This window comes from Caretta caretta, chromosome 3 (genome assembly GCF_965140235.1).
Source record: "Caretta caretta isolate rCarCar2 chromosome 3, rCarCar1.hap1, whole genome shotgun sequence".
In the NCBI taxonomy this organism is placed as follows: Eukaryota; Metazoa; Chordata; order Testudines; family Cheloniidae; genus Caretta; species Caretta caretta.
Genome location: NC_134208.1, coordinates 67,091,618 through 67,116,520, shown reverse-complemented (window position 1 = coordinate 67,116,520; position 24,903 = coordinate 67,091,618). Strand labels below are relative to the sequence as shown.

Here is a 24,903-nt window from a genome sequence, read left to right as displayed (position 1 = left end):
TTAAATAAACTTGTTTTTTTCTTTCATTGAAACTGATACAGTGTGTTTAAGTTAAGTTGTTGGGCAACTCCATTTAAGATGGTAAATTATTGTGTTTTGTTCCCTTAAAGGGACAACAGATCTAATATCTCTGGACAGTCCAGAACGTACATTTTTGGGAGAAAGTCTGGGACTGGGAGTGTGTTGGGGTCACCCTGCAGAAGTGTAACCCAAGTGTGGCTGGCGGGTTGCAGTTACACACAGACACTCAGGGTCTGACTTGCTTGCTGGAGGGCTTTTTGTGAGCGGCCCAGGTGGGAGCTACTATAGCAAAGTATTGTAAGGCACCCAAGGTTGCAGAGCCAAGGTGACACAGCCCCTCACTGGAATGGACTGCACACTGGTATGTAACAGACATGTTCAATGATATCCTACATTGGACTATGAGTACAAGGCTTGGAGGATGAACACTGGGGACAGCTTGGAGAAGGAGAAAGTATAGAGGAGAAAGGTACAGGAAAAGAAGAGGGAGATGCTCCAGGACATAATGGGGCTTTTAAGGCAGCAAATACAGATGCTGCAGTCTCTGGTGTACCCAGGCTTGCCTTCCTCTGCAACCCACTGAGAACTCCATATCAGGATCTCCCTGTACCCTCCTCTCAACACTCCATGTGGCATCAGAGGTCACTACACTACCCTTACCACTACCTTGGGAGACATTAAAGACAATCACGGCTTCGTGTACACTGACCTCTGAAAACCAAGGTTGGCATAGGAATAGCTGAAATGGACATAAATGTTCTGTCTGCTTCTTAAGTTCTGTTCTCTTAAGTATTAGTAAATTTTTAAAATATATTTGTTTTAAAATTTCACGATTTCTTTTTTACAGTGAATTCAGTTGCAAACTAATAGAACTATTTTGTAACATCTGCTACCGAGTGCTTAGCAGGTCTGAAAGTAATCAATTACCTCTTACTAACTGTGTGACACAACTCATAGGATAAGATGCAAACAAAATTAATAGACATATTGACAATGTTATATTCCTAAACATACAGCATTCACCACACAATTCCTAACAGCCCACAAAAGAGCAGGGCCAGGTAAGGTCGGCACATGGATTCAGGAATATTGCCTTGTGCACCCAAAAGTTCTGCAACCACTGCTTGTCCTCCGAAGCCTGCATTATGATGCAATCCTATCAGTCAGTGATCGTTTCTTGGGCCAAGAAGTTGTGCTCCACCATCTGCAGCTACTTTGTGAATGCCACCAACCTTGAATTGGTTCTCACTATCTCCCACAGCAGTCTGGCCTCCAAGAAATCCCTGTTCCCCACTGATTCGGTTCTTCTTGCAACTCTGCAAATAGTTCATGATCGTGTGCTCTGTGTTTCCAACACCCATGGCAGTGCAGAGCTGTGTAGGCTTCATGCTTCTGTCAGACGGTGGTCAGCGAGGAGGGCTGTGCGGGTTTTGTGGGATTTTGAAAAAAAGGTGCAAAAATTATGGTTTACAGTTGACATTATGGGAGGAGACAGTTGCACACTGCGAAATTGACCTCAAGCTACTCGTCACCCCGTGCAACTCGTTTTGGCCCCACCATGCACTGCCAAAACTTCCAAAAGACAGAGCACTGCAATGTGGTGGGTTTCATGCTGGGATACCTGCCCATGGCCCACCTCACCATGCATCAATGCAAGCACTCGTTTTGAGTACACGTAGCGCCAATGCAAGGAGCCAAGTGTGCAGTCGCACAAGTGATGTACTAACAGTGACAGCTTTATGATGATATAACTTGCATCGACATAAGTTTGTGGAGTAGAAGTGGCCTCCTAAAGGGAGCTAGGTTCTTAGTGGCTTTCACATCAACAGAACTGTTAATTAGTTCCAGTTCCAGAATTTTTGATGGTGCAAGAGCCTGAAAGAATAAAACTTCCTTTTCAGTTATTACGTTGAGTTTGCAGCACTTACTTTTCTTTTAGAAAAAGGCTTTTTTCTACTTTTATAGTTTCAATTTCTGTCTAGAAGTAATGGACATATAATACATGTGGAACACCATGAATGTTCTTCTTAATTGTTTTTCAGACTACAACAGCACTTCAGGACTCGTATCCGTTTTACACTAAAAAGTTAGGTTGACCTAGCTACGTTGCTCAGGGGTGTGAAAAATCTCTCAAGCCATGTAGTTAAGCTGACAACCTCCAATGTAGGTCTTCCATTGACCTAGCTACTGCCTCTCGGGGAAGTGGCTTAATTACAGTGATGGAAGAACCCCTCCCATCTCTATAGTGATTGTCTACACTGAAGCACTATATATAGCATCACTGCTGCAGCGGTGCAGCTGTGGTGCTGCAATATTTCTAGTGAAGACCTAGTTTTAGTAGAAAGCCTGCCCCTCCATGCCTGTAAGGCTGCCCTTGGGAAAGCATAAATTATGTTGTAAGTTCCTTAGAACTGACCATTTAAAGTGGTCTTATGTGAAATACAATATCTCAACTGCAGAGACTTGTATAGTGTTTCTAATATACTTGTATTAAATCCTCAACAGCTGTGAAGTTAGAAGCAAGAAACATAATTAATTATTAATATTTACAACTGTAAACTACTAGTAAAGAGAGAGAATGAAAAAAATAGAAAACTTGAAGCCAACACTTACTTGCATATTAACTGTTCTATTTTAGTATTTCAGGCAGCTCTTAAGAGGAGCTGAATCCCCAACACGCAATTCAAAGTTTAACAGGTAGGTGTGTTAAACCTTTTAATACGTTTTTGCAGTTGAAAGTTTTAAAAATGTTTGTTTATATGATTGAATCTTCTGCCAAATATACAGTACTGTTCAATGTTAACTTATTTAGATTTCTAAACTTAGTTTTAGATTTGTAGATTACTTACAGGAGCAGCAAGTAATATGTGAAGCAGTACTTCACTTAGTGTTTTTATTGCTTTTTTATTTTAAAAAATGGTATGAGATTCAGACTTACAATCCTTTTTTTGAAATGTCAGAGTGAAAAACCCCTTCAAACTAAGGACCTGTCCAATAACATTAAGATAATATGGCAATAGTGAGTTATACAGAACACATTGGAGAAAGCAAAATAGAAAGAGTTGACTCTAGTGTTTGATTTCCACGTTGAATCACTTTTTCCAGTAACTGTAGAAAACAGCCATGTGAGATGTTTCATTTTACAAATCAGCTCAATAGGATCCTGTGAGAACTGTAACAATTTCTCCCGCTAATATTTAATGGTTATAACAAACACATTTAAGCTCTGAATCTGATTTCTTTAAGATACCCTTGATCTTGGAGTTTGGGAAGAAAAAATTAAAATCTTTTCAATTCTGAATTTGCTTCCAATATGGCCAAGTTTTAAAAAAACAAAAACCATACAGTATACCCAGATTTCCAAACCTCTGGATGTACCTGCTTTATCCTGTGTGGCAGAGGTATACAGAAAAATATATAAAAAATAGACATGCTAGCTTTTGATGTATCAGAAACACAACAAAATACAGTACCGATTTGCCAAGTGGAAGCCAAAAATGGTGGCCAATATCATTGTCAAGTTGTGCTGTGTACTATTTATACTTCAGTGTTAGGTTCCATTCGGCTGAACATAATTCAGGTTTCACAAGTAACATGACCAATGTTACCTCTAATTTTTGACAGGCCGTATGCGCAAAAAATTTCTTCTGTGCAAATTTTTGTGTGCACGGTGTTTTGCCATGTGTGCAGGGTTTAGGATCTGTGTGTGTGCGCACACGGGCACAGCTTAGAAGGAACAGTGAACATGACTAAAGAACAGTCTGAGACATTGTAGAATGAGTTGTTGGTTTTTAAAACACTGTTAGAAGTGTAGGAAGTTTGATCTCAGTCTTCTTTTCCCCCTTCCTTTACTCTATCCAGTATGTGGGGCCTCCCGTGTATCAGAACCAATAACTTCTCTTTAAGAACATTGTTTATTACTGGTTTTAGCATGAATTTGTTTTAGTTCATCCACAAGTTATTGTGCTTGGTGCAGGAATTACTGGGAAAATGTTACAGCCCATATTATGCAAAAGGTCAGACTAGATAATTAAATGGTCTCTTCAGTCCTTAAAATCTGTGAATCAACATAAAAAGCCCTTTGCATCTTTAAAGTTCTTTACAAACTGTTTTATTCATTTATAAAATGTCTATAAATATTTCCCAAAAACATTTTTTCTTTAAAGACTCCATCAAGCAGGGTAAATTCCTGTATGAATCAAACCTGAATTACAGCCTAAGGTTCTGAATTTTCAAGCATTTATGCACATGGTTAACTTTAGGAATGAGGGTAGTCCCTTTAAGCTGGAATTACTTAAATGCTTAACGTCTACAACACACTTAAGTGTTTTCAGGATTGAGGTCTAAAAATTAAATGCAACTATCCCAGCCAAATGCATGTGTATTGATCTCTGGTAAATTTTGGATATTTACATGCTATTTTGAGAATATTTGTCTGGAGATTGGTAGAGACCTTTATAAATACAACAGCAGTCATGCTAATTGCAATGAAAGTTCTAGGCTGTTTAGTGTTGCTTGAAATAAATCTGTCTCTGTCTTTGGGAGTCTCTCTCCTTCTGGGCTTGTGGGGTAATTTCTTGTACCTGTTGTTGCAGAGGTAGCCTGAGTTTGGATGACTTTCGGTAAGTCAAGATAATATGCCATAATTGTTGCCTGTTAATGTTAAATTGCATCTATCATGACTGCATCGTACTGCCTTTTTAACAGACATTAACTGTTTCATTTTTAAACACATGCAAACTCTTTTTGGGCTAAATTCATTTGAAACAGCAAACTAACTGCATGTTCATTCTCTAAGTTTTTAGCAAACAGTGGTTTTGGTCTTGGTTTAATGACTGTTTCTCATACACACAAATATTAAAATATACAAAATATAATCTTCCTGGCCTTTACCTATTTTGTTCTCTCATATTAACTTAGCATATTAGTTGTATGTCTCAAAGTTTTATTGCTGATAGGGTGCTGGTTATTTTGTAGACTTTATTCAAAGTTTTTTCCTTGCTCCTTGTCACATGCTTTCAGAGCCTATCACTTTAAAAAAAAAAGGGGGGGGGTGGAGGGGGAGAGAAAAGAAAATTGTGCCTTCCTTGGCATTAGAATATCAGGCAGCTTCTTCCTCCACTTTACCTGCACCCAACAGGGAGTCACTGAGAGCACAGGACAGACAGGCTCTGTGCTCTTAGTCATGACGCCCAGCTCCCCTTGGGTCTGTAGCAGCCCTGGGCTAGGTCATGCTCAGCGCTGATGGAATCTTCAGAGATTCTAGCTATGAAACTCTAACAAGTCTCTGCTGAGTAGTACAATCCATGATTGGTGAAGACTTACAATTGGGCCAGATTTTCTCAGGGACAGCAGAAGTCACATTCCTGACACAAACCTCATGGCAAACATCAAGTTCCTGTTCCAAAGCATGGGGTGCTAGAGTTTCTCAATTATTTTAACATTGGCAAAACAATGCATTTTCCTCTAGCCTCGTTCTTGGAAATGGCAGAACGGTTTTGGCTGATTTCTTCCACAAAATTCAGCCTGAGGCAGACGCCTATCTGAAAAAACTCAGTACAAATGGTTAAACTTTGGCAAAATTATAAGCACCTGAAAACAGGGTCTTATAATAGGAAGTGTAAGACATGTAATAATAGGGGGCGCTACGAGCACCATCTATAAAAATAAGTATGTGTTTGGGCCTGTCTTTGGGTAGGAGATGACAGTGAATTAGACTTTGTAGAGCGAAATGGGCTTGGGAGAACAAAGAACTGATTATAACAATTGAATTTTAAAATTCAATATACAGAAAAAATTGAGTAGAGTTATAAGCAGGTAAGATTGAAAACAAACATTCAAGTCCCCTTTTAACAAAAAAGTCCTCAGAGTCAACTGGTGATGTCACTGCAGCTCTTAAGGCAATAAAGACACTTCACCTGCTCTGCCCACTGTTCTGCTTTCCTGATGGATTTTTAAAGAATCTTTGTAACTATTACTAAAAATTTTCATATAATTAGAAAATAAACATTGAATAGTTTTTAGTTTTTTTAAAATGTTCATTACTCCTTTGAATGCCAAATGAGTTATCCACTTTTTTCACAATTTTCAGTTTTACAGTTCACCTAGCAGACTTGTAACAAGCTTTATGAAAACTTCAGATAACTATATTCATTAGGAATATGTACCCTCCTGCCCCAATAGGGTTTTTTCAGACTCTTAATTTGTACATTTCTAGTACAAGAAATAAGTTTTCTTTTTCAGGTCTGATGTAAGGGCAGTATATATGGCGTGCATACATTTATGTGCTGTAACATGTGGCTACAATGAAGACTGCAGGCTTCATGCGTAATGCCTCTGCCCTTTTTACTTGAACTTGCGGCTTTTGGATACTCTTTATCATAAGTAGTTCGAGCTCTGAACAAGACTTAAATTTGCATTAAGCCTTCATCTCTAGGGCAAATTGCCTTCTTGAGCTAGGAGTTTTCATCTGTTTCTGTTTTCCTTCATGTTTTGTAAGTTCTGACCCTCCTGTCTGGCTTTCTGCCTACTCTCCCTGCTGCTTTGAAGTAAGTCACAGTCCATCTTGCATCACATGCGTCTGTATAAATGTCTTGATGTTTATAAAGAAAATAAACAGTGTGTTTAAATGTGCAGTACTTGACAAATATGGATGAACGCTCTGATGCCAGAAACTGTTGTGTTGCTACAATCACTCGCTGAAAAGGTCATTGTCATTCCTTGCAATCTTTTACTAAAACACATTGTATTAGGAAGTTAGTGTTATGAAAATAGATTGTTGTGTGTTTCATTCCAAAGTAATGCTGTAATAAGAACATCAGTGTTAGTTTATAGCTGAAATTTTAGTCATGTCCTAAATGCTCTTTTTTAAATCATTTTCTTCCTCCCTAGCAGATGTATTTTACTGATACATTTTAAATTGTTCTGTAATATGCAATACAGCCAGTGAATCTGTAATACTAAAAAGTGTAAACCTACACATCAGTTCCATACTTCATACAATTGCTCACTCTTATCTCTAAATTATATGCAGTGGCTAGTATTACAATTTGTCCTATGCTGTGAATTTTGTTTTTGTATAATCCTTAGGGCCACACAGAAAAGAGGAGAATCATTTGCAATCAGCAGATTAGGCAGCAAAATTAGAGGAGTATTCAAGAGCAACACAATGGAAGGAGCTGTGCTACCTAACTATGGTTTAACTGAAGGAGAGGATGATTTTGTGAGTAGAAATTTTACATTTTTCCTAAATCACGGGGCTGTTGGTTTTCCAGAATCTTTAAATACTTTCAGCTTCTGTCCCTTCTTTTCCTTTCCTTTGCTCCTGGTATATTATAGGCTATTCCACCGTGCCATCCTAGGGGTCACAGCATTTTTCCAGCTTCCTTGTTCTCTTAGTACTACTAAGTTATTTACTCAGTGAGCACAAGATTTGGGCATCTCCCCAGTTCGGGTAATTCCAAGAGTTAATTGCTGGGGTAAAGAGAAGTATTAGAAAGTAATGTTCTCTTTACGAAAGTAATCTTTGTCAAGTAGTGTCATGACCAACTGTTACTTTTCAGTCTAGTAAATATTTGCAGTAAAGTCCTGGGGTCTTTCACACCTCAGTCCTTTCTTTGTCATAGGGCTATCGTGATTCAGGGCCAAATCTTTAGTAATTATTTGAATAATATCTCTCACAATACTGCTTTTATACTAATGGCTGAAAATATTTTTCTGGTTGCATAATTGATACATAAATAAGTATCACTTAAAATGTACAAAACTGTGTTTTGCTCCATAAGTCTCATTCTCATGAATTTTTGAAGTAGAGTATCTTTTAGTAGCATTTCAGAGGAAACCATTGCGGGGGGGTTTGTTGGGGGGTGTGTGTGTTTATAATATTTTCCATTCCAGCTCTTGGTGATAGGCAGTGGTAGAAGCAACCTGTGATAAAGCTATAGGAACTGGATGTCTGAAAAATTGGCATAGCTGCCTTTAAGCTATGTTCCTGAAGGCCAAGTGTATGTCTGACCTTATGCTGGAGAGAGGAGATCACGGATTTGGGTGGGGTACAACGCTATATTGTGGTTAAAGGATGGATGTTTGAGGGAACCACACTGTTTTCTCTGTACACACGGGCAAAATGGAACATTGCCTGTAAGGCTTAAGAGCATTAAGACTACTTCCAATTTTTTTCTTTATTTCTTTTGTGGAACCATCTGCTTTGTGGGGTGACATATTAAATCACGGAAAATTTCAAAATACAGTATTAGACTGACTTCAGCTCAGATGGTGGGACCACGTACTCTGCTGTTTCTTGACTAGAAGGCAATTCACTTTTCTTGTATTTTAAAAGAAGAACCTTAGTTTCGATTTATTGCAGAAATCCCAGTTCTAGGTGGAACTGAGCTAATTGGGTTTTCCATAGTTTTTATATTTGATTACATTTTTCAAACTTTTACTGTTAGATGATGGAAATTTGGTTTAGTGATCATGGCTAATATGGAGCAGATAGGACACTGCCTAAATTGTAAATTGTCACAAGTTCCTTAAAAAGACAGATACAGTGACACAATAAGATACACAAGATACAATAAGAGAAATCATTAAAAATCTCTGAACCCTGGTGTCCCTACAGCTGTTCTTCAGAGGGAAATAAATTGAAATAATGTGTTAATATGTATATTCTGCACTCACACTGCGTTCATTTCCCTGATCCTAGATGAGCTGTTTACACTGGAGTAACCATGTGGGTCCATAACTCATGCTTGCCACAGCTATTTTGCCAGGCTTCTCTTGCAACTAGGTTTTTTCTTGTACACCAAACAGCAACAGCAGTGACTGAATAGCAAACTGGCTGTCAGGAGGTTGATGCCCTGGTATCCATGGCACAGATGTAGGCAAGGAAATATGAGGACGGTGTGGGAGATGAGGGAAATTAAGTTGGTCACAAACTGCCTGATAGTCATGAATTTTTAATTATTTAAATTTATTTCTGTGATGATTTCTCCTGAATTTATGGAAATACATTGGTTTTTAAGTCATGTGAATTTGAGACTTTCTATGGCACTTATAACTATTCCACTGTACATTACATTTAATCAACTTTGTGCTATGTTCTTTGATGCTGTGCTGGTCCATTTTCCACTACTGGAAAATAAAAATATAAAAGGTTTACATGAATTTGAATCTTTCATCTCCCCTCCCCCCCATAGCTCCTCCCCACCCAACTTGTATCCAAAATGGTAAAAACAGAATAATTGATTTTGGAATCTGTATGTTTCCCCTTTTTCTTAAAGGATCCACAAGGTATAGGATAGCTCTTCAGACTATCATATCTTCAAATGAGCAGTGTTGCTTTGCTGTCTTGTAGAGTTTAGGTCTTGTGATGTCACTCATCATTGGACTGTAGTGTAATGCTCCCGAGGAAGGGGCAGAAAACAGATTGTCCAGTATCCTGCTCTTAAAGGATTAATTCTCATCCTACTAGGCTGAAATAAAGCAAGAGTGTATTTTTTCTCTTCTAATTTTTCAGCTATCCAAGAAAAGCAGAATTGTATTTGAATTTTTCATTCCTCAGTAATCAACTCTTTTAAGTTTGATTTTTTGGAAAAACTATAGATTCGTTAGAGAGTCTAACATCTTAGGTACAATGAGAGAGATCATAACAGAAATGTATAAAGAACTTTAAACACAATCTCATATTTATTGAAATAAATAGCTCCACATACTTATGTTACACTTCAGTCTTTTTTTAATTGAAAGACAAAGTTACAAAAAAAAACTATTAATATACTACTTCAGTCTGTTATTGAATTCTAGAAACGGATGGTTGAGATGATGTAAGGGATTATGCTCTATAGCAAAGGCTGTTCATGTTGGAAATAATTTGAGTGAGTTGCCAGTTACAGGGCTTTTGTGGGCAAAATGACCTGAAGCTAATTTTAGTGAAACTTGATAAGCTTGCTTGTAAAATCTTTATGGATAGTTGACTGATGCCACTTATGCCAAAGCAATATTATTTTTGCTGATAACAGAAATGCATAACTTGTATTTCTCTTTGAGTGCTTGCTCACCTCCATTCCATGTTAGGTGTGCGTGAGCTACGTGCACTGTTGCTGGAGATTTTTCTCTCAGTGGTATCCGTTGGGCTGGCTTGAGCGCCCTCTGGTGCCATGCGCTAATATTAGGAGCCCAGCCAGCCCCGTGCCCTCTCAGTTCCTTCTTACCACCCGTGACGGTTGTTGAAACAGCTTCTCTTGCTTCAGCAATGTGATCATTTAGTGTTTTTTTTTCTGTTAATCTGCATGTCCATGAACTCTGAGCCCACCTCCTCGGGTACCGCTTGTGAGTCGCCTAACATGAAATGGACATGAGCAAGCACTCGAAGCAGGAAAAATGGTTACTAACCTTTCCGTAACTGTTGTTCTTGGAGATGTGTTGCTGATGTTCATTCCATGACCCACCCTCCTGCCCTTCTGTCGGAGTTAGCTGGCAAGAAGGGACTGGGAGGGTGTGGGGCCGGTTGGGTCCCTTATACCAGCGCATGAGTGGGCACTAGAGCTTGCCTGAAGGATACCACTGAGAAAAATTGTTCTACTTAACCTCCAAGGGTAGGACAAGAAGCGATGGGCTTAAATTGCAGCAAAGACAGTTTAGGTTGGACATCAGGAAAAACTTCCTAACTGTCAGCGTGGTTAAACGCTGCAGTAAATTGCCTAGGGAGGTTGTGGAATCTTCATCAATGGAGATTTTTAAGAACAGGTTAGACAAACACCTGCCGGGGATGGTCTAAATTATACTTAGTCCTGCCATGAGTTCATGGGACTGGACTAGATGACCTCTCGAAGTCCATTCCAGTTCTATGATCTTGAAGAATAAGTTACAGAAAGATTAGTAACAGGTTTTTTTTCTGATTACTCTTACTTAGCTCTTACCTGTTTATATCTAGAATTACTTTTGTAATAGGTGTAGAATAAAATAGATCAGTGTCTGAAGTGACGACTTTAAACATGGGCAAAAGTGCAACAGAGTGGTGAAATTTGGTATTCTAGGTATAGTGTGCAAAATCCTTTCTCTACCTCCTCCCACCACCTAACAAAATGTAAAACCAACTTTGCAGGCATGTAAGGACTAAAAGACAGTGGAACAAGTGTGCTCCTACTGTGCATGGCAGGGCCTGAAATGTTGTTTTCCATTTACTTAGTGTCTACCACCAGTTGTAGCTGCAGGGTCTGATTAAGGCTTCATACTGGAGACCTTTTGTAGGGGTTAAAAATTGTTGCTTCTCAAAAGATTGAAATGCACCTTGCCTCTCACTCACTCAAAAGTTCTATGGTTGATTGCTGGTGGGCCTTCAACTGGTTCAGATTACCCTATAGTTTATAGGGGATAAACACTGATAGAGGTCCACTCAGTTCAGGCTCAGATGATTGAGTGCTTTGATAGAAGCAACATGCTGGCAGAAATGGTCCCTCAGATGAACCTCCATAGCTCACCAATTGAGAGAGGGCTCCCACTGCTTCAGCTCCACAGATCATCTAGCTGTGGATTGCCAGCTGAGACTGTTCTTTGCTCCTCACATTATTTCCTCACCACTGGGTGACACACCATAATGCCCTATAGTTTTGTACTACCTCAGCCAGTGCACCACTGAAAGTCTGCCAGCTGTAAATCCTGCCCTGAGGCACATAGATGGTAGATCCTGCCCTGATGCACATAGATGCAAGACACCTCTGACTCACCAGATGGAACTGAAGTAGGAAGAGCATCACTAGTAAATGGGCTCCTCCCAGCCCTTCAGCTATCAGCTCCCTTATTGGTGCCTCCTTTTAGGGTCAGGGGGACGTTGGTAGCTATGAGGTCATGAAGAATGCAGTAATCGGTTCTGCTGCAGTTCTAGCTGGTGAACTACATGGTTCATCAGAGCAAGATTTGTAACTGGCAAACAATGAGTGGTTCACTGGCTCAATTGCAGAGCTGGAGGTTACATATATGTGCCATTATTGCTGGGAAAGAACATGACCAGAATGACAGCCCACACGGTAATCAGTTAGGGCAGCCCTAGCTAGGTGCAAGGGCAAATCTTAAACTAATCAAAGATGACTGGAATGATGTACTCAGTTATTTACATAAGAACGGCCATACTGGGTCAGACCAAAGGTCCTCTAGCTCCGTAATCCTGTCTTCCAACAGTGGCCAATGCCAGGTGCCCCAGAGGGAATGAACGGAACAGGTAATCATCAAGTGATCCATTCCCTGTCTCCCATTCCCAGCTTCTATTTGTGCTTCATTCACTGCAGTACAATTAGCTGGTCCATGAGCACTTGAATGCTTTATTGTAAACAAAGCCAAAGTGGATCCTCTAGCCAACTCTGCCCTCCTTCCATAGAAGTGGATAAGGAGCTGTGGTAGCAACCCCTGAACGGCTTCCAGGTATACTCTGTAGCTTTTGTGGATAGCTTCAATTATCCCAATTTCCGCAGAACTCCTTCAAGCAAAACTGGACTTGAATTTAGAGCAGGTGAGAAGGTTCGGCCCTAATTTATTAAGTCAAAGGGGAGGGGAAAAAATGACTTTAGTTTGATGTGTATTCACACATAAGTGGTGTTTTTTTTTTATTGAAGTTGCTTTATTTAATTTTATAAAGTGGGGATTTATAATTTACTGTGTTTATAATTTATTTTTAAAATGGGATATTCCTTTAGTTCACCTATTACTCCACGGTTCAAGATGGAGATCAGTTCTATCTGTACTAACTTATAGTGAGAAGTACTAGCCACTGGAGTTTAAGCAGGCTCATGAACCTTGCTGACAGTCTCAGCCATAATGAAGGGCCTTGAGGTTTTTTCTCTCATATCCAAGTTTACTATTCCGACAGGAGTTTATCTTCTGTTCAGCAACTGAAGAGGCAGGACCAGACCTGTCTACAACGAGGGAAGGGACTTGGCTGCCCACTAAAGAAAACAATCCAGTTCAGTTTGCTTTGTGGCAACTGCAGACAGGTTGAACAATTTAGGAAGACGTGACTGACTTCTAAAAACTGTATTTGTCTTTGGTAAAGATCGGTTTTTTCCAAATGTATCAACTGGCCGTACTTAACAGTAGAGCTGTGCAAAAATATATATATAATTTTGGATTGTTGGCCATTCTGAAAAATAAAAAATGGGTCAAACCAAAACCAATTTTTAATTGCATATTGAAAAAGTCAGAAAAGTGCCATTTTGTATGCTCCAAAATATTTTGTTTGGGGCATTTTTAACTGTTTAAATAAAAGTAAAGGAAATAAAGAGCTAGATTCATAAAACAGAAGGAAGAGGGGGTGGTCTTCTAGAGCAAGCATTTGAATCCAGGTCTTCCACATCCCAGGTGAGTGCCTTAACCTCCAAGCTATTAGTTATTCTTAGGTGATTCTCTCCATCTCCCCTGTTGAAGCTGTTCCAATTTGAGAGTGATTCCATAGCTCAGTGGTTAGGGCACTCACCTGGGAGGGGGGACAGCCATGTTCCAGTCTCTGCTCCAGAACAGGGATTCAAACTTGGGTAGCCCACGATCCAGGTGATTGCCCTAACTACTGGGAAATTGGGCGTATGGGGGCACCTAAATCCCCCTGTGAATCTAGCCCCAAAATATCAAAATTTCTGAAAATTCTTACTTGTTTTGTCCAAAACAGTTACCTGAAATTGACATGAATTCATGTTTGTCAATCTATATCTGCATTTTTCAGCCAAAAAAAATTCAACTGAAAAATGTTGCCCAGTTCTACCTAATAATCTCCCCTAAAATTCTGCTTTTCTCATTTTTGCTGTGTTATTTAGGGTTAGGATTTTAGAAGCACAAATTGACTTTTTAAAGCTTTTTCTGCCTTTTCCCCCCTCTCCCCAGTGCACATACCACACTGTATCTAAATGTTCTTTTTGCTCACACATTTTAATTTCTATGCCAAATTCCAGACAGCTGAGATATGATTCTGTCTAGCCATGTTTGGGGGAAATAAGTAGCTTTTGAAATTAATCAATGGAGTGGTAACAAGATGTAACCTTTGATGTAAGGCCTTTAATGTTTTAAAATCTTTAAAATATTTATTTTATTTTGTTTTTGCTGGTAATGGACTACCAAACTTGATGGTGCTGTATACCATATTGTACTTGAAATGCCTCATCCTTCCCCAAGAGCTAGGAAGAAACTTCAACATGCTGTGAGTCAGCTGGTGATATATTAGATTGACACCTGAGAAACTGTTAACAATTTTGTTTTTAACTTCAAACAAACCTACAGGTCTAGAGATTTTTATACAGAAGTTCTAAAAATAGCAACTACGCAAACGTGCCCCCTTCCAGAATTTTGTTTTAATATGTTGTCTTTGGTCCTGATCACATGTACTTCTTATGCAAAGATTGATCTTCTATATGTTCTGCAAAATTAAAAATTGTGTCCTATACTAAAAATCAGATCAGGGAGGTCTTGATGCTTAAATCTTTCACTGCAGATTGAAGAAGGCATTATGGTAATGGAAGATGATTCTCCTGTGGAGACTCTTAGCACTCCCAATACACCTCGTAACCTTGCTGCATGGAAAATTTGCATTCCATATGTGGACTTCTTTGATGATCCCTCCCTTGAAAGGAAAGAGAGAAAAGAGAGAATTCCTGTGTTTTGTATTGACGTGGAGAGAAACGATAGAAGGGCAGGTAGGACTTTTTGTGATTAAATAAAACTACGTTAAAATGTAGCTCAAACTGTCTATTCTACTATGTTTTATTTATCTGACTGTTCTGATGTGCTACACACACACATTTTAGCATCAAAGTAATGACTTACTAATGAATTTTAAGTCTTTGGTAATGTGGGCATGAAGGAAAAATGGTCACTTACTATCTGGAACTTGTGACAAATTACTTCTAAAAGGAGTCCAGTCTATTCAGAATTCCAACCAAGGCTTAGGAATTCCTCCTTCTCTACAAAAATGTTAATATTGTGATTCATGTTGGTAAATGTTGAATGTGTTTGAAATATATTGCTGGTACATTAAATGGAAAACTCTACTCACTCTTTCTTGAATAGTACTTTGTTTTAAGTAGATTTGTTGGTGCCCAGGTATCTTTCAGATGGACACCGTTACAAGTAGACAAATAGGTATTTACTATTAAACATTCCAGAGCAGGAACATGGCTTTTTCTTATAAACTTTAAAGCAGATTTCTTATGCAAATTAAATTTTTTGGTAACTCGGAAATAAACTTAAACTATTTGCAACAGAGGATTTCAGCATCTGTTTAGAGAAATGTCGATATTTGGGGAGAAAAAAAATCTAACTCCCCTTTTAGAGAAGTAAAAATGGGCATTAATGGGGCTTCTTTCTGCTATCTGAATACTGTAGCACTTGACAAACAGCTGGTGGAGATGACTGGAAGAGCCCTGTACTGAGAGAAGATAATTAGAAGACCCACGCTTGAATTAGATGCAGATTTCCTTCATAGTAGCGTTCCTGTCTACCAGCCATACCTTGGGCTTCTCATGTGATTTAACACTACTTTAGTTATTTAAATAACTAAGTGTGGCTAGAGTAGTGTTATAATATTGGCAGTACTGATTACTTTACACATTTGAGGGCTTTTCCTCTGTGGTATATTTGCTGATCTTAACTCTTTTCTCCCACCTGGGAGAAAAGAACCTATATTACTTCCAATATGTGTATTTTTCAGTTGGACATGAACCTGAACGCTGGTCTGTCTATAGAAGATACCTTGAATTTTATGTGCTTGAGTCAAAGTTAACAGAATTTCATGGTACGTTTTTACTTCCTACTTCAGTGATTGCTTTTTAGAATTGAGCAGAAATTTAAGATACTAAAATTTTTCTTTTTGGTTTTAAGAATAAATGAATCTGCTTGACTTTTTACTAATTTATAGGTACCTTTCCTGATGCTCAACTTCCATCAAAAAGGATCATTGGTCCAAAGAACTATGAATTCTTAAAGACAAAGAGGGAAGAGTTTCAGGAGTACCTGCAGGTACCAGACTGTTGTTCCGTTTTTTAAGTAGATTGCATAATTGTGAAGCTTATAAAAGTTAACACATGCCAATTTTTCCCAAAGGTAATAAAAATTATTTTATGTGACCAAATACTATGTAAAATATTTGGCTGGCATTTTTAGTCTACAGGTTTAAAATTGTTCTATTCTCAAACATTTAAATATTTAATTCTGTTTAAAAAAAAAAAAAAGTATTTGGATGAATGTATAATTTCTAGGATACCATAGCACTGTTTTAAAAATCTGTTGTTGTTACTATAGAGAAACAAATTTTTAACAATGTTCTTTCATCTACTCTCTTTTATGTCCCCCAAAGAAACTTCTGCAACATCCAGAGCTGAGTAACAGCCAGCTTTTGGCTGACTTTCTGTCTCCCAATGGTGGAGAGACGCAATTTCTCGATAAAATGTTGCCTGATGTAAATCTTGGTAGGTAACATAGTTGCTCTTTATTCTGGTAAATAGCACTCTTGTAGAAACTAATACACCAAAATTAAGTGAGGGCCCATTAGTACTGAGAGACTGAACTTTCATAAGTTCTGGGTGTGTGAAATGTGATATGTCTCTTCTGCTATATAGCTGTTACAATCCAGTCATTTTTCCAAGAGTCAGATATTTTGACGCTTACATTCCTATCCATTCCCAGGAGGGAAAGTATTGTGAAGCTTTGGAAAATCTAGTCTGCATATGGATACCTTCTGAATATCTAAGCCTAGTACTTCCAAAATCCATTGCTCATGGAGATCAGATCCTCTACGTCTTCAAGTAATTCAAGATGATGTATGGCATTAGCCCAGATTTTATTTTCAAGAATCAATCCGAGAAGGCAGCTGTTTGTTTGGGGTTTTTTTTAATGTTGATAGAGGCAGTGTATTGATTTAACTTATCTTTGAATATTAGCTGATCGGCCCTATTTAAGTTCATTTGAGAACTACCAGAATTAATGTCAATTTCGCGTACTAATGTTGAGTCTGTGTATTGTATAACATGGTGTCCGAAATTCAACACAGCACCCTATGTAGTTAAACAAGATGGTAATTTGTGTTTCTGCTGATGACCTGTTTAGCTGTAGGCCCATTTTTTTATGTTTTGGCAATTGTGAGCATCTCTTTCAGTAGAAGTGTTTTTTTTCCTGTTGGTATGACAAAATGTCCAAACAAATGTATGTGGTGGGTAAATGTGTCAGGTGTTCTGAAGAGGCATGTCTTATCTGGTCCCAAGCTAGGTGCCGTGCCTCCCCAAACTTACATTTGCTTTTAGTAAATAGAAATCCTCTCAACAATTCACAAGGTTTCTGGTCAGAGGTTAGTTTGTTGTGAGATAAAATTACTGATATATGACTGTTGTTGTGAGATGATAGATATCTAGCTATCTAGATAATCTCACAACAGTCTTAAAATTACTAATCTCTGACCAGAAACTTTGTGAAATGTTGATACGATATATAATTTCTTCCCTAAATTTCCCTTTTATAATATTTAAAGATAAGAAAATCATAATTATTGAATTTGATATTTAATTTTACAATATTTTTAAAATATATTTTTCATTTTTATTACCTTTTAAACTGTTCTGTTGTGCTTCTGATATTCTTATTCAGGTTAATGTGGGTAGTTTTTAAGAATAGGTCTACAGTCTCCCCAACCCTGTAAATCCTTTCTAACATGAGTACTTTCTTGAACTTGCAACATTGTGCATTTCAATACATTGTGCAGACTGGATGACTCTTATTACTGGGGGAGAGGAGAGTAAATACTGTCTCAGAAGTCTGAGGTTTAGGACATTCTTGTGTGATAAAGGCTTGCAGAGAATAAGTGACTAGAACTGAAAAATTATTCTTATCCAGATCATTCAAACAGAAAAATCGTTGGAGCCTAAATTATTGAACAGTTTAGGTCTTTTTTGTATTGTCCCTGTTATCCCTGCACCCTCAGGATGCCTCTTGCTATTTTTTCTTACTGTCACATGCCTCCCATCCACACTACTTGGAGATAAGGCTGTTCATCTCTCCATGGTCCTTTAGAAAACTACAGAAGAAAATCTATGGGACTTAGATTTCTTTATGAATGTGAAAACTTTCTTGCGTGTTTGTAATTTGAAATAGCTTTTGCTGATGGGTATCACATATTTAGTTCCTTTTTAAAGTTTGATGCACCCAAAATTCCATAACTTTCTTGTATGTACTCAGTATCTTTTCAAAGTACTGGTAATTTATTTCTTTCAAATGTTTCTTTAAAAAGATTGTGCAATGATGCTTAAAATGAAGCCATAGATATCAGTGGTGTAAGCTAATCAGTTTCAGACTGAGATGATAAAATGAGACCATGTGTAGGTTTTTTTGCTTCACTTCTGTAAAAATTTATAATATAGCTTATTATAGATCATGGTGGCTTATTCATTTGTATTACAATAGCTCTTAAATGCCCCAGCAAATATTTGTCAGAAACATCATATATTCATGGTAGAAGACGAGCCTTGCCGTGGAGATCTTAGTCTAAATGGAGAAAACAGATAAGTGGGGTAGGGGAGGAGAACAGAAGGAAACTAATAGATATCAGATATGATATTCAGAAGGGCATGTGGTAATATATACTTTTTTGTTCTTAATTGTAGGGAAAATTATAAAATCTGTTCCAGGAAAGCTAATGAAAGAGGTGAGTAAATACTGTGTCTCAGTAGTCTATGCTGTGACTATAGTTAGTATCTTTAACTGTCCACTGACAGGTTGCTACATGTTGGTCCAGCACAAATTTTAGTTTGGAAACTGTCACTTTTTTAACTATTTAACTATCATTATTGTTCACTGTGTATTTAATTTCAGAAAGGTCAGCATTTGGAGCCATTCATCATGAATTTCATTAACTCCTGTGAATCTCCCAAGCCTAAACCAAGTAGACCAGAGCTTACAATTCTCAGTCCCACTTCTGAAAACAACAAGAAGGTGCAGTAAATGTACAGAGGGGGAAATACTGACCCTTACCTGAGAATGTGAAGAGTAAAGGGGAGAAGCTATAAAGATGACAGCTTGACTGCCTATGTTCATGTCTGTTCTTATGGTGGTGGGTGGAGGTTTTTCCTTTTTTCCAGCGTCCATTCATCTTGGTACAGCTGACCTCCATGTTTATCCATGGATGGATTGGAGTCTGTACAATTTATAGAAACATAGGGCTGGAAGGGACCTCAGAGGTCATCTAGTCCAGCTCCCTGCACTGAGGCAGGACCAAGTATACCTAGACCATCCCTGATGTGATTGTCTAACCTGCTCTTAAAAACCTCCAGTGATGCAGATTCCACACCTCCCTGGGTCACCTATTCCAGCAATTAGCTATCCTTATAATTAGGGCTGTCAATTATCACAGTTAACTCACGCAGTTAATGAAAAAAAAATGAACTGTGATTAAAAAAATTAATCATGATTAATCGCACTGTTACACTATAGAATGCCAATTGAATTTTAGTAAATATTTTTGGATGTTTTTCTACCTTTTCAAATATATTGATTTCTATTACAACACCGAATACAAAGTGTACAGTACTCACTTTATATTATTTTTATTACAAATATTTGCACTGTAAAAATGATAAACAAAAGAAATAGTATTTTTCAATTCACTTCATACAAGTACTATACTGCAATCTATATCGTGAAAGTGTAACTTACAAATGTAGATTTTTTCTTTGCACTCAAAAACAAAACAGTTAGTAACAATGTAAAACTTTAGCACCTACAAGTCAACTCAGTCCTACTTCTTCAGCCAATCGCTAAGACAAACAAGTTTGTTTACATTTATGTGAGATACTGCTGCCTGCTTCTTATTTACAATGTCACCTGAAAGTGAGAACAGGCGTTTGCATAGCACTTTTGTAGCCAGCGTTGCAAGGTATTTACGTGACAGATATGCTAGACATTTGTATACCCCTTCACGCTTCAGCCACCATTCCGGAGAACATGTTTCTATGCTGATGATGTTCATTTAAAAAAATAGTGCGTTAATTAAATTTGTGACTGAACTTCTTGGGGGAGAATTGTATGTCCCCTGCTCTGTTTTACCCGCATTCTGCCATATATTTCATGTTATAGCAGTCGTAGATGATGACCCAGCACATGTTGTTTGATTTACGAACACTGTCACTGCAGATTTGACAAAATGCAAAGAAGATATCAATGTGAGATTTCTAAAAAAAGCTACAGCACTCGACCCAAGGTTTAAGAAGCTGAAGTGCCTTCCAAAATCTGAGAGGGACAAGGTGTGGAGCATGCTTTCAGAAGTCTTAAAAGAGCAACACTCAGATACGGAAACTACAGAACCCAAACCACCAAAAAAGAAAACCAGCCTTCTGCTGGTGGCATCTGACTCAGATAATGGAAAATGAACATGCATCAGTCTGCTCTGCTTTGGACCATTATCGAGTAGAACCCGTAATCAGCCTGGATGCGTATCCTCTGAAATGGTGGCTGAAGCATGAATGGACGTAACAATCTTTAGCGCATCAGGCACGTAAATAACTTGCGACACCAGTTACAAAGTGCCATGCGAATGCCTGTTCTCACTTTCAGGTGACTTTGTAAACAAAAAACAGGCAGCATGATCTCCTGCAAAAGTAACCAAACTTGTTTATCTGAGTGATTGGCTGAACAAGAAGTAGGACTGAGTGGACTTATTATAGAGTTAGGTATTCATAGAATCACAGGGTTGGAAGGGACCTCAGGAGATCATCTATTCCAACCCCCTGCTCAAAGCAAGACCAAGCCCCAATTTTTGCCCCAGATCCCTAAATGGCCCCCTCAAGGATTGAACTCTCAACCCTGGGTTTAGCAGGCTAATGCTCAAACCACTGAGCTAGTATGACTTAATAGGCTCTAAAATTTTACATTGTTTTATTTTGAATGCAGTTATTTTTTTTGTACGTAATTCAACATTTGTACAGTACTTATATTAGGGGAATTGAAAATACTATTTTTTTTACAGTGCAAATATTTGTAATAAAATAAAGTGAGCACTGTACACTTTGTATTCTGTGTTGTAATTGAAATCAATATATTTGAAAATGTGGAAAACATCCAAAAATATTTAAATAAATGGTATTCTATTGTTTAACAGTGCAATTAATCGTGATAAATATTTTAATCGCTTGACAACCCTACTTATAAGTTTTTCTTAAAATCTAACCTAGATATCTGCTGCTGCAGATTAAGCTGATCATTGAAGGTAGTATACAAAGTTGACATGGAGAACAATTGATCACTGTCCTCTTTGTAACAGCCCTTAACATATTTGAAGAATGTTATGAAGTTCCTCCTTAGTCATGTTTTCTTAAGACTAAACATGCCTGTTTTTTTCAATCTTTCCTCATAGGGCAGGTTTTCTAAACCTCTTATAATTTTTCATGCTGTCCTCTGGACTCTCTGCAATTTGTCCACATCTGTACTTCAGCTGAGGCCTGACCAGTGCCAAGTAGAGTGGGACAATTACCTCCTGTATCTTCTATATCACACTCCTGTTAATACACCTCAGAATATTAGCCCTTTTTGCCAATGCATTGTATTATAGGCTCATATTTACCAAATGTAATGAATATAAAGTATACTTGCAGTCTTGCAAGCAAGTGACATGAATAAGTGTTATGATTATTTATTATTTGTATTGGGGCCTACCAGTTATACTATAGTAAGGAATTTGACTGATTTTTCTATATTTACTTACAGTCATAAGTCAGTTCTTTAGTATTTCTAATACATTTATCACTCTTCAAGTAATTCTCCGAAGAGTAAAGTCGCATTTTGTCTTAAGGCAGTCTTATACATATGGTCCCCGCTATTTCTAGTGGTTAATTTGAAAGGGACTAGTTTAAAACATCCAAAGCAATTGTTTAAAGTTGTCTGAAACTCTCTTGGGCCACACAAGAGAAGTGCAGTTTTTCCAGTGAACCGAGACCAGATGGAAGAGTGAGAGCATAAAGCAATCAAAATACAGTTCCCATAAAGCACTGCAATGCCTGTTTTGAATTGAAATATTTTATTTTTTAGCTGCAATATATTGGTTTGGGGGCATTTGTAACAGGTCTGCTGCTTAATGAGTGGTCCCTTGTGGCCACAGTGCCCTTTGCAGCAGCCTCCCTCCATTCTTCCTTGTTGGGGCCCCTTACAGACTCCCCGCAGCCTTTCTTAGAAATCCTACCGTCCTCCACTTGGGGCTGGTTTAATGACCACAAAAAGTCCATTACTGTAATCCAAAGATTCACACTTATCTCTAGCTCTTCTGCATGGATGGCAGAGATCTTCCTTTGCTATAGCCTGCTCTTCAGAGGGTCACCTTTTCATAGCTTTCCCTAGAGTTTAGCTTTCTGGCTTTGGCTTCCTTCTCTTGCCAGTGTCTCCTCAGTTCTGAGGGAGAATGCAGTTTATATACTGCCCTCCTTGAAAGAGCTCCTCCTGATTGGCTGGAAGAGAGGGGAACACAGCCTCACCCTGTGTTACAGAGCTCCTGATCTCCGGCCTGTAAAGGAACAATGGATGGTGGGGAAACCCCAGGACAACTCCGAATTACCCAGAACTGCTTCCTATTGTCCATTACCAGGTCATTTCCTGGGCCTTTGTTTGTTCCATCTCCCTGGAATGGAGTCTTCTGGCCCCCTCTACTCTTAAAGGGCCAGTATACCCCATTACAACATTCAACAAAATATTGAAATTTTCTTTGGAAAGTAAACATCTCTGAAAAACTTCATCGTTGAAATCAAATTTTCCATTGAAAATCTTGACCAGTCTGAACTTTTTAGTACTGATTGTTTTTACTCTAGTTAAGTGGTTCCCAAACTTGTTCCGTCGCTTGTGCAGGGAAAGCCCCTGGCGGGCCGCGCTGGTTTGTTTATCTGCCATGTGCGCAGGTTCGGCCAATCGTGACTCCCAGAGGCCGCGGTTTGCTGCTCCAGGCCTACGGGAGCTGCTGGAAGCAACGGCCAGTACGTCCCTCGGCCGGCGCCACTTCCAGCAGCTCCTGTTGGCCTGGAGCAGCGAACCGCAGCCACTGGCAGCCGCGATCAGCCGAACCTGCGGACGCGGCACGTAAACAGCCCCTGGCGGGCCGCACCAGTTTTTCCCTGCACAAGCAGTGGAACAAGTTTGGGAACCACTGCTCTAGTTTTCTTTAATTTGTTTGTTTTTCAAGATGTAATGTTTCTATTTTAGCTTTTCAATGATCTGTTCAAGAACAATGCAAACCGCTCTGAGAATATAGAGAGAAGACAAAATCAGAACTACTTTATAGAGATGATAACAGTAGAAGGAGTCTATGACTACTTAATGTATGTTGGTAAGAAATTATTTTTCTTTGTACTTGGTATGAAGTATAACAGAGGTGCAAAAATTCAGGGTGTTTGATTAGAGTGCTGTTTGAAAAGTTTGTCTAAAGTTTACAGTTTGTTATAACAAGGAAGATGCCAGTTAGGGACACTATCCTGTTTTTAAAGTTCTTGCTATTAGGGTGTCACAAATGTAGCAGTATCACTCTGATTGCTCTGCTTGCATGTTGTATCCCTTCCCCTCCTCTCCCCTACACACTTAGGTTTTGTATTTAGAGTGTAAAGCTGCTTGAGGTATAGACCATGTCTTCCTGTGGCCACTCTAATTTAAATAAATAATACCAACACTTGGTATTTTTGTAGTAAATGTAACACAAACGGATTTAAAAGCTAAAGGATCTGCTGTAGGTTGGGGGGAATGAGGTCACATTGCATGAAGTTAGCTATCTCTTTTTTTTTGGAAATATCAGTGTGCACACTTTTTAAGAAATAAAGCAAGGTACAATGATGATGGGAGCCTTCTTCATATGTGTAATAATAACTTTGCAGGTAGAGTTGTTTTCCGTGTTCCTGACTGGCTGCACCACCTCTTGATGGGGGGAAGAATTATCTTCAAAAACACATTGGAGATGTACACAGACTACTATCTACAGTACAAATTAGAACAGCTATTTCAGGAGCACCGCTTGGTATCACTGATAACACTCCTGAGAGGTTAGTGAAAAGTCATGCAAATACTTCTTCTTTTATCATGTGCTTCTTGTACATGCTTAAACTGCAGTGGTACTTATTTATAAGATATTGATGACTTAATTTTATACTTGTAGCACCCTTTTTTGTGAGCAACCCAAAGTGCTTTGCAAACTATATAGTGCAACATGTGAAAAAGAACACTTGCGCAACATAAATGAGTCAAGAGATTCCAAAAGTTAGTTTCTGCACAGTGTTAGTTTGATTTTGTTGCACATCCTTGATATTTTATTATAGAATTAAGTATTGTGAACAATAATCCACAAAGGCTTATAGTGAGCAAGGAAAAGAAGACTAAAAGACTAATGATCAACATGGTGGAGCTAATGATGCAGTATATATATTGAGTGTAGGAAATTCCTAAAGCGTATGTTATATTTTCATCTTTTTTGGGGGGAAATTAATGCTAGGTTTTTTAATTGTTTCCCTTTTTTTATAAGGGTGGCAGAGAAAATGAAGCCCACAGTTGCTAGCTAACAAGTACCAATTGACCATAGACTGAACAAAATTGGCATATTTAGGAAAATAACTTGGGTGGAGGCCAGTTATGAAAATTACAGCTTCCGAAGAGTTATTGTGAATGAATGAAACTAAAGCGAGGAAGCTTTGAGTGACTGAAACCAAAAGTGGTAGCTGCTCGTGAACGTTGTAAATATTTTTAGTCCTCTGTAGTAAATATGGCCTTTGCAATAGGCCCCATCAGTACTGCAGGGCTGTTTGACATAATGTGAAGAATATCTTTATACAGTTATAAGTACAGGGGGAATTATAGTTAAGCAGCATATAATTAACCTACAGTGGAATTTAGCCAGAATTCTGT

At 38.4% G+C, this 24,903-nt stretch overlaps 1 protein-coding gene across 7 annotated transcripts in view; it reads left to right on the top strand.

The window, feature by feature from the left end:
* The window catches only part of SNX14 (sorting nexin 14), a 91,634-nt gene that overhangs the window by 48,326 nt on the left and 18,405 nt on the right, over positions 1–24,903 (top strand). For 4 of the 7 annotated variants that reach the window (XM_048845086.2, XM_075126563.1, XM_048845084.2 and 1 more), the window contains exons 15-25: positions 2,660–2,718; positions 4,617–4,643; positions 7,111–7,243; positions 14,492–14,693; positions 15,707–15,790; positions 15,914–16,014; positions 16,352–16,463; positions 18,648–18,688; positions 18,856–18,975; positions 23,221–23,344; positions 23,883–24,047. In XM_048845086.2, the coding sequence (XP_048701043.2) occupies positions 2,660–2,718; positions 4,617–4,643; positions 7,111–7,243; positions 14,492–14,693; positions 15,707–15,790; positions 15,914–16,014; positions 16,352–16,463; positions 18,648–18,688; positions 18,856–18,975; positions 23,221–23,344; positions 23,883–24,047 (1,168 nt within the window). The remainder of the gene's footprint in view (positions 1–2,659; positions 2,719–4,616; positions 4,644–7,110; positions 7,244–14,491; positions 14,694–15,706; positions 15,791–15,913; positions 16,015–16,351; positions 16,464–18,647; positions 18,689–18,855; positions 18,976–23,220; positions 23,345–23,882; positions 24,048–24,903) is intronic. The other 3 variants (XM_048845087.2, XM_048845085.2, XM_048845080.2) reach the window with 2 other exon arrangements.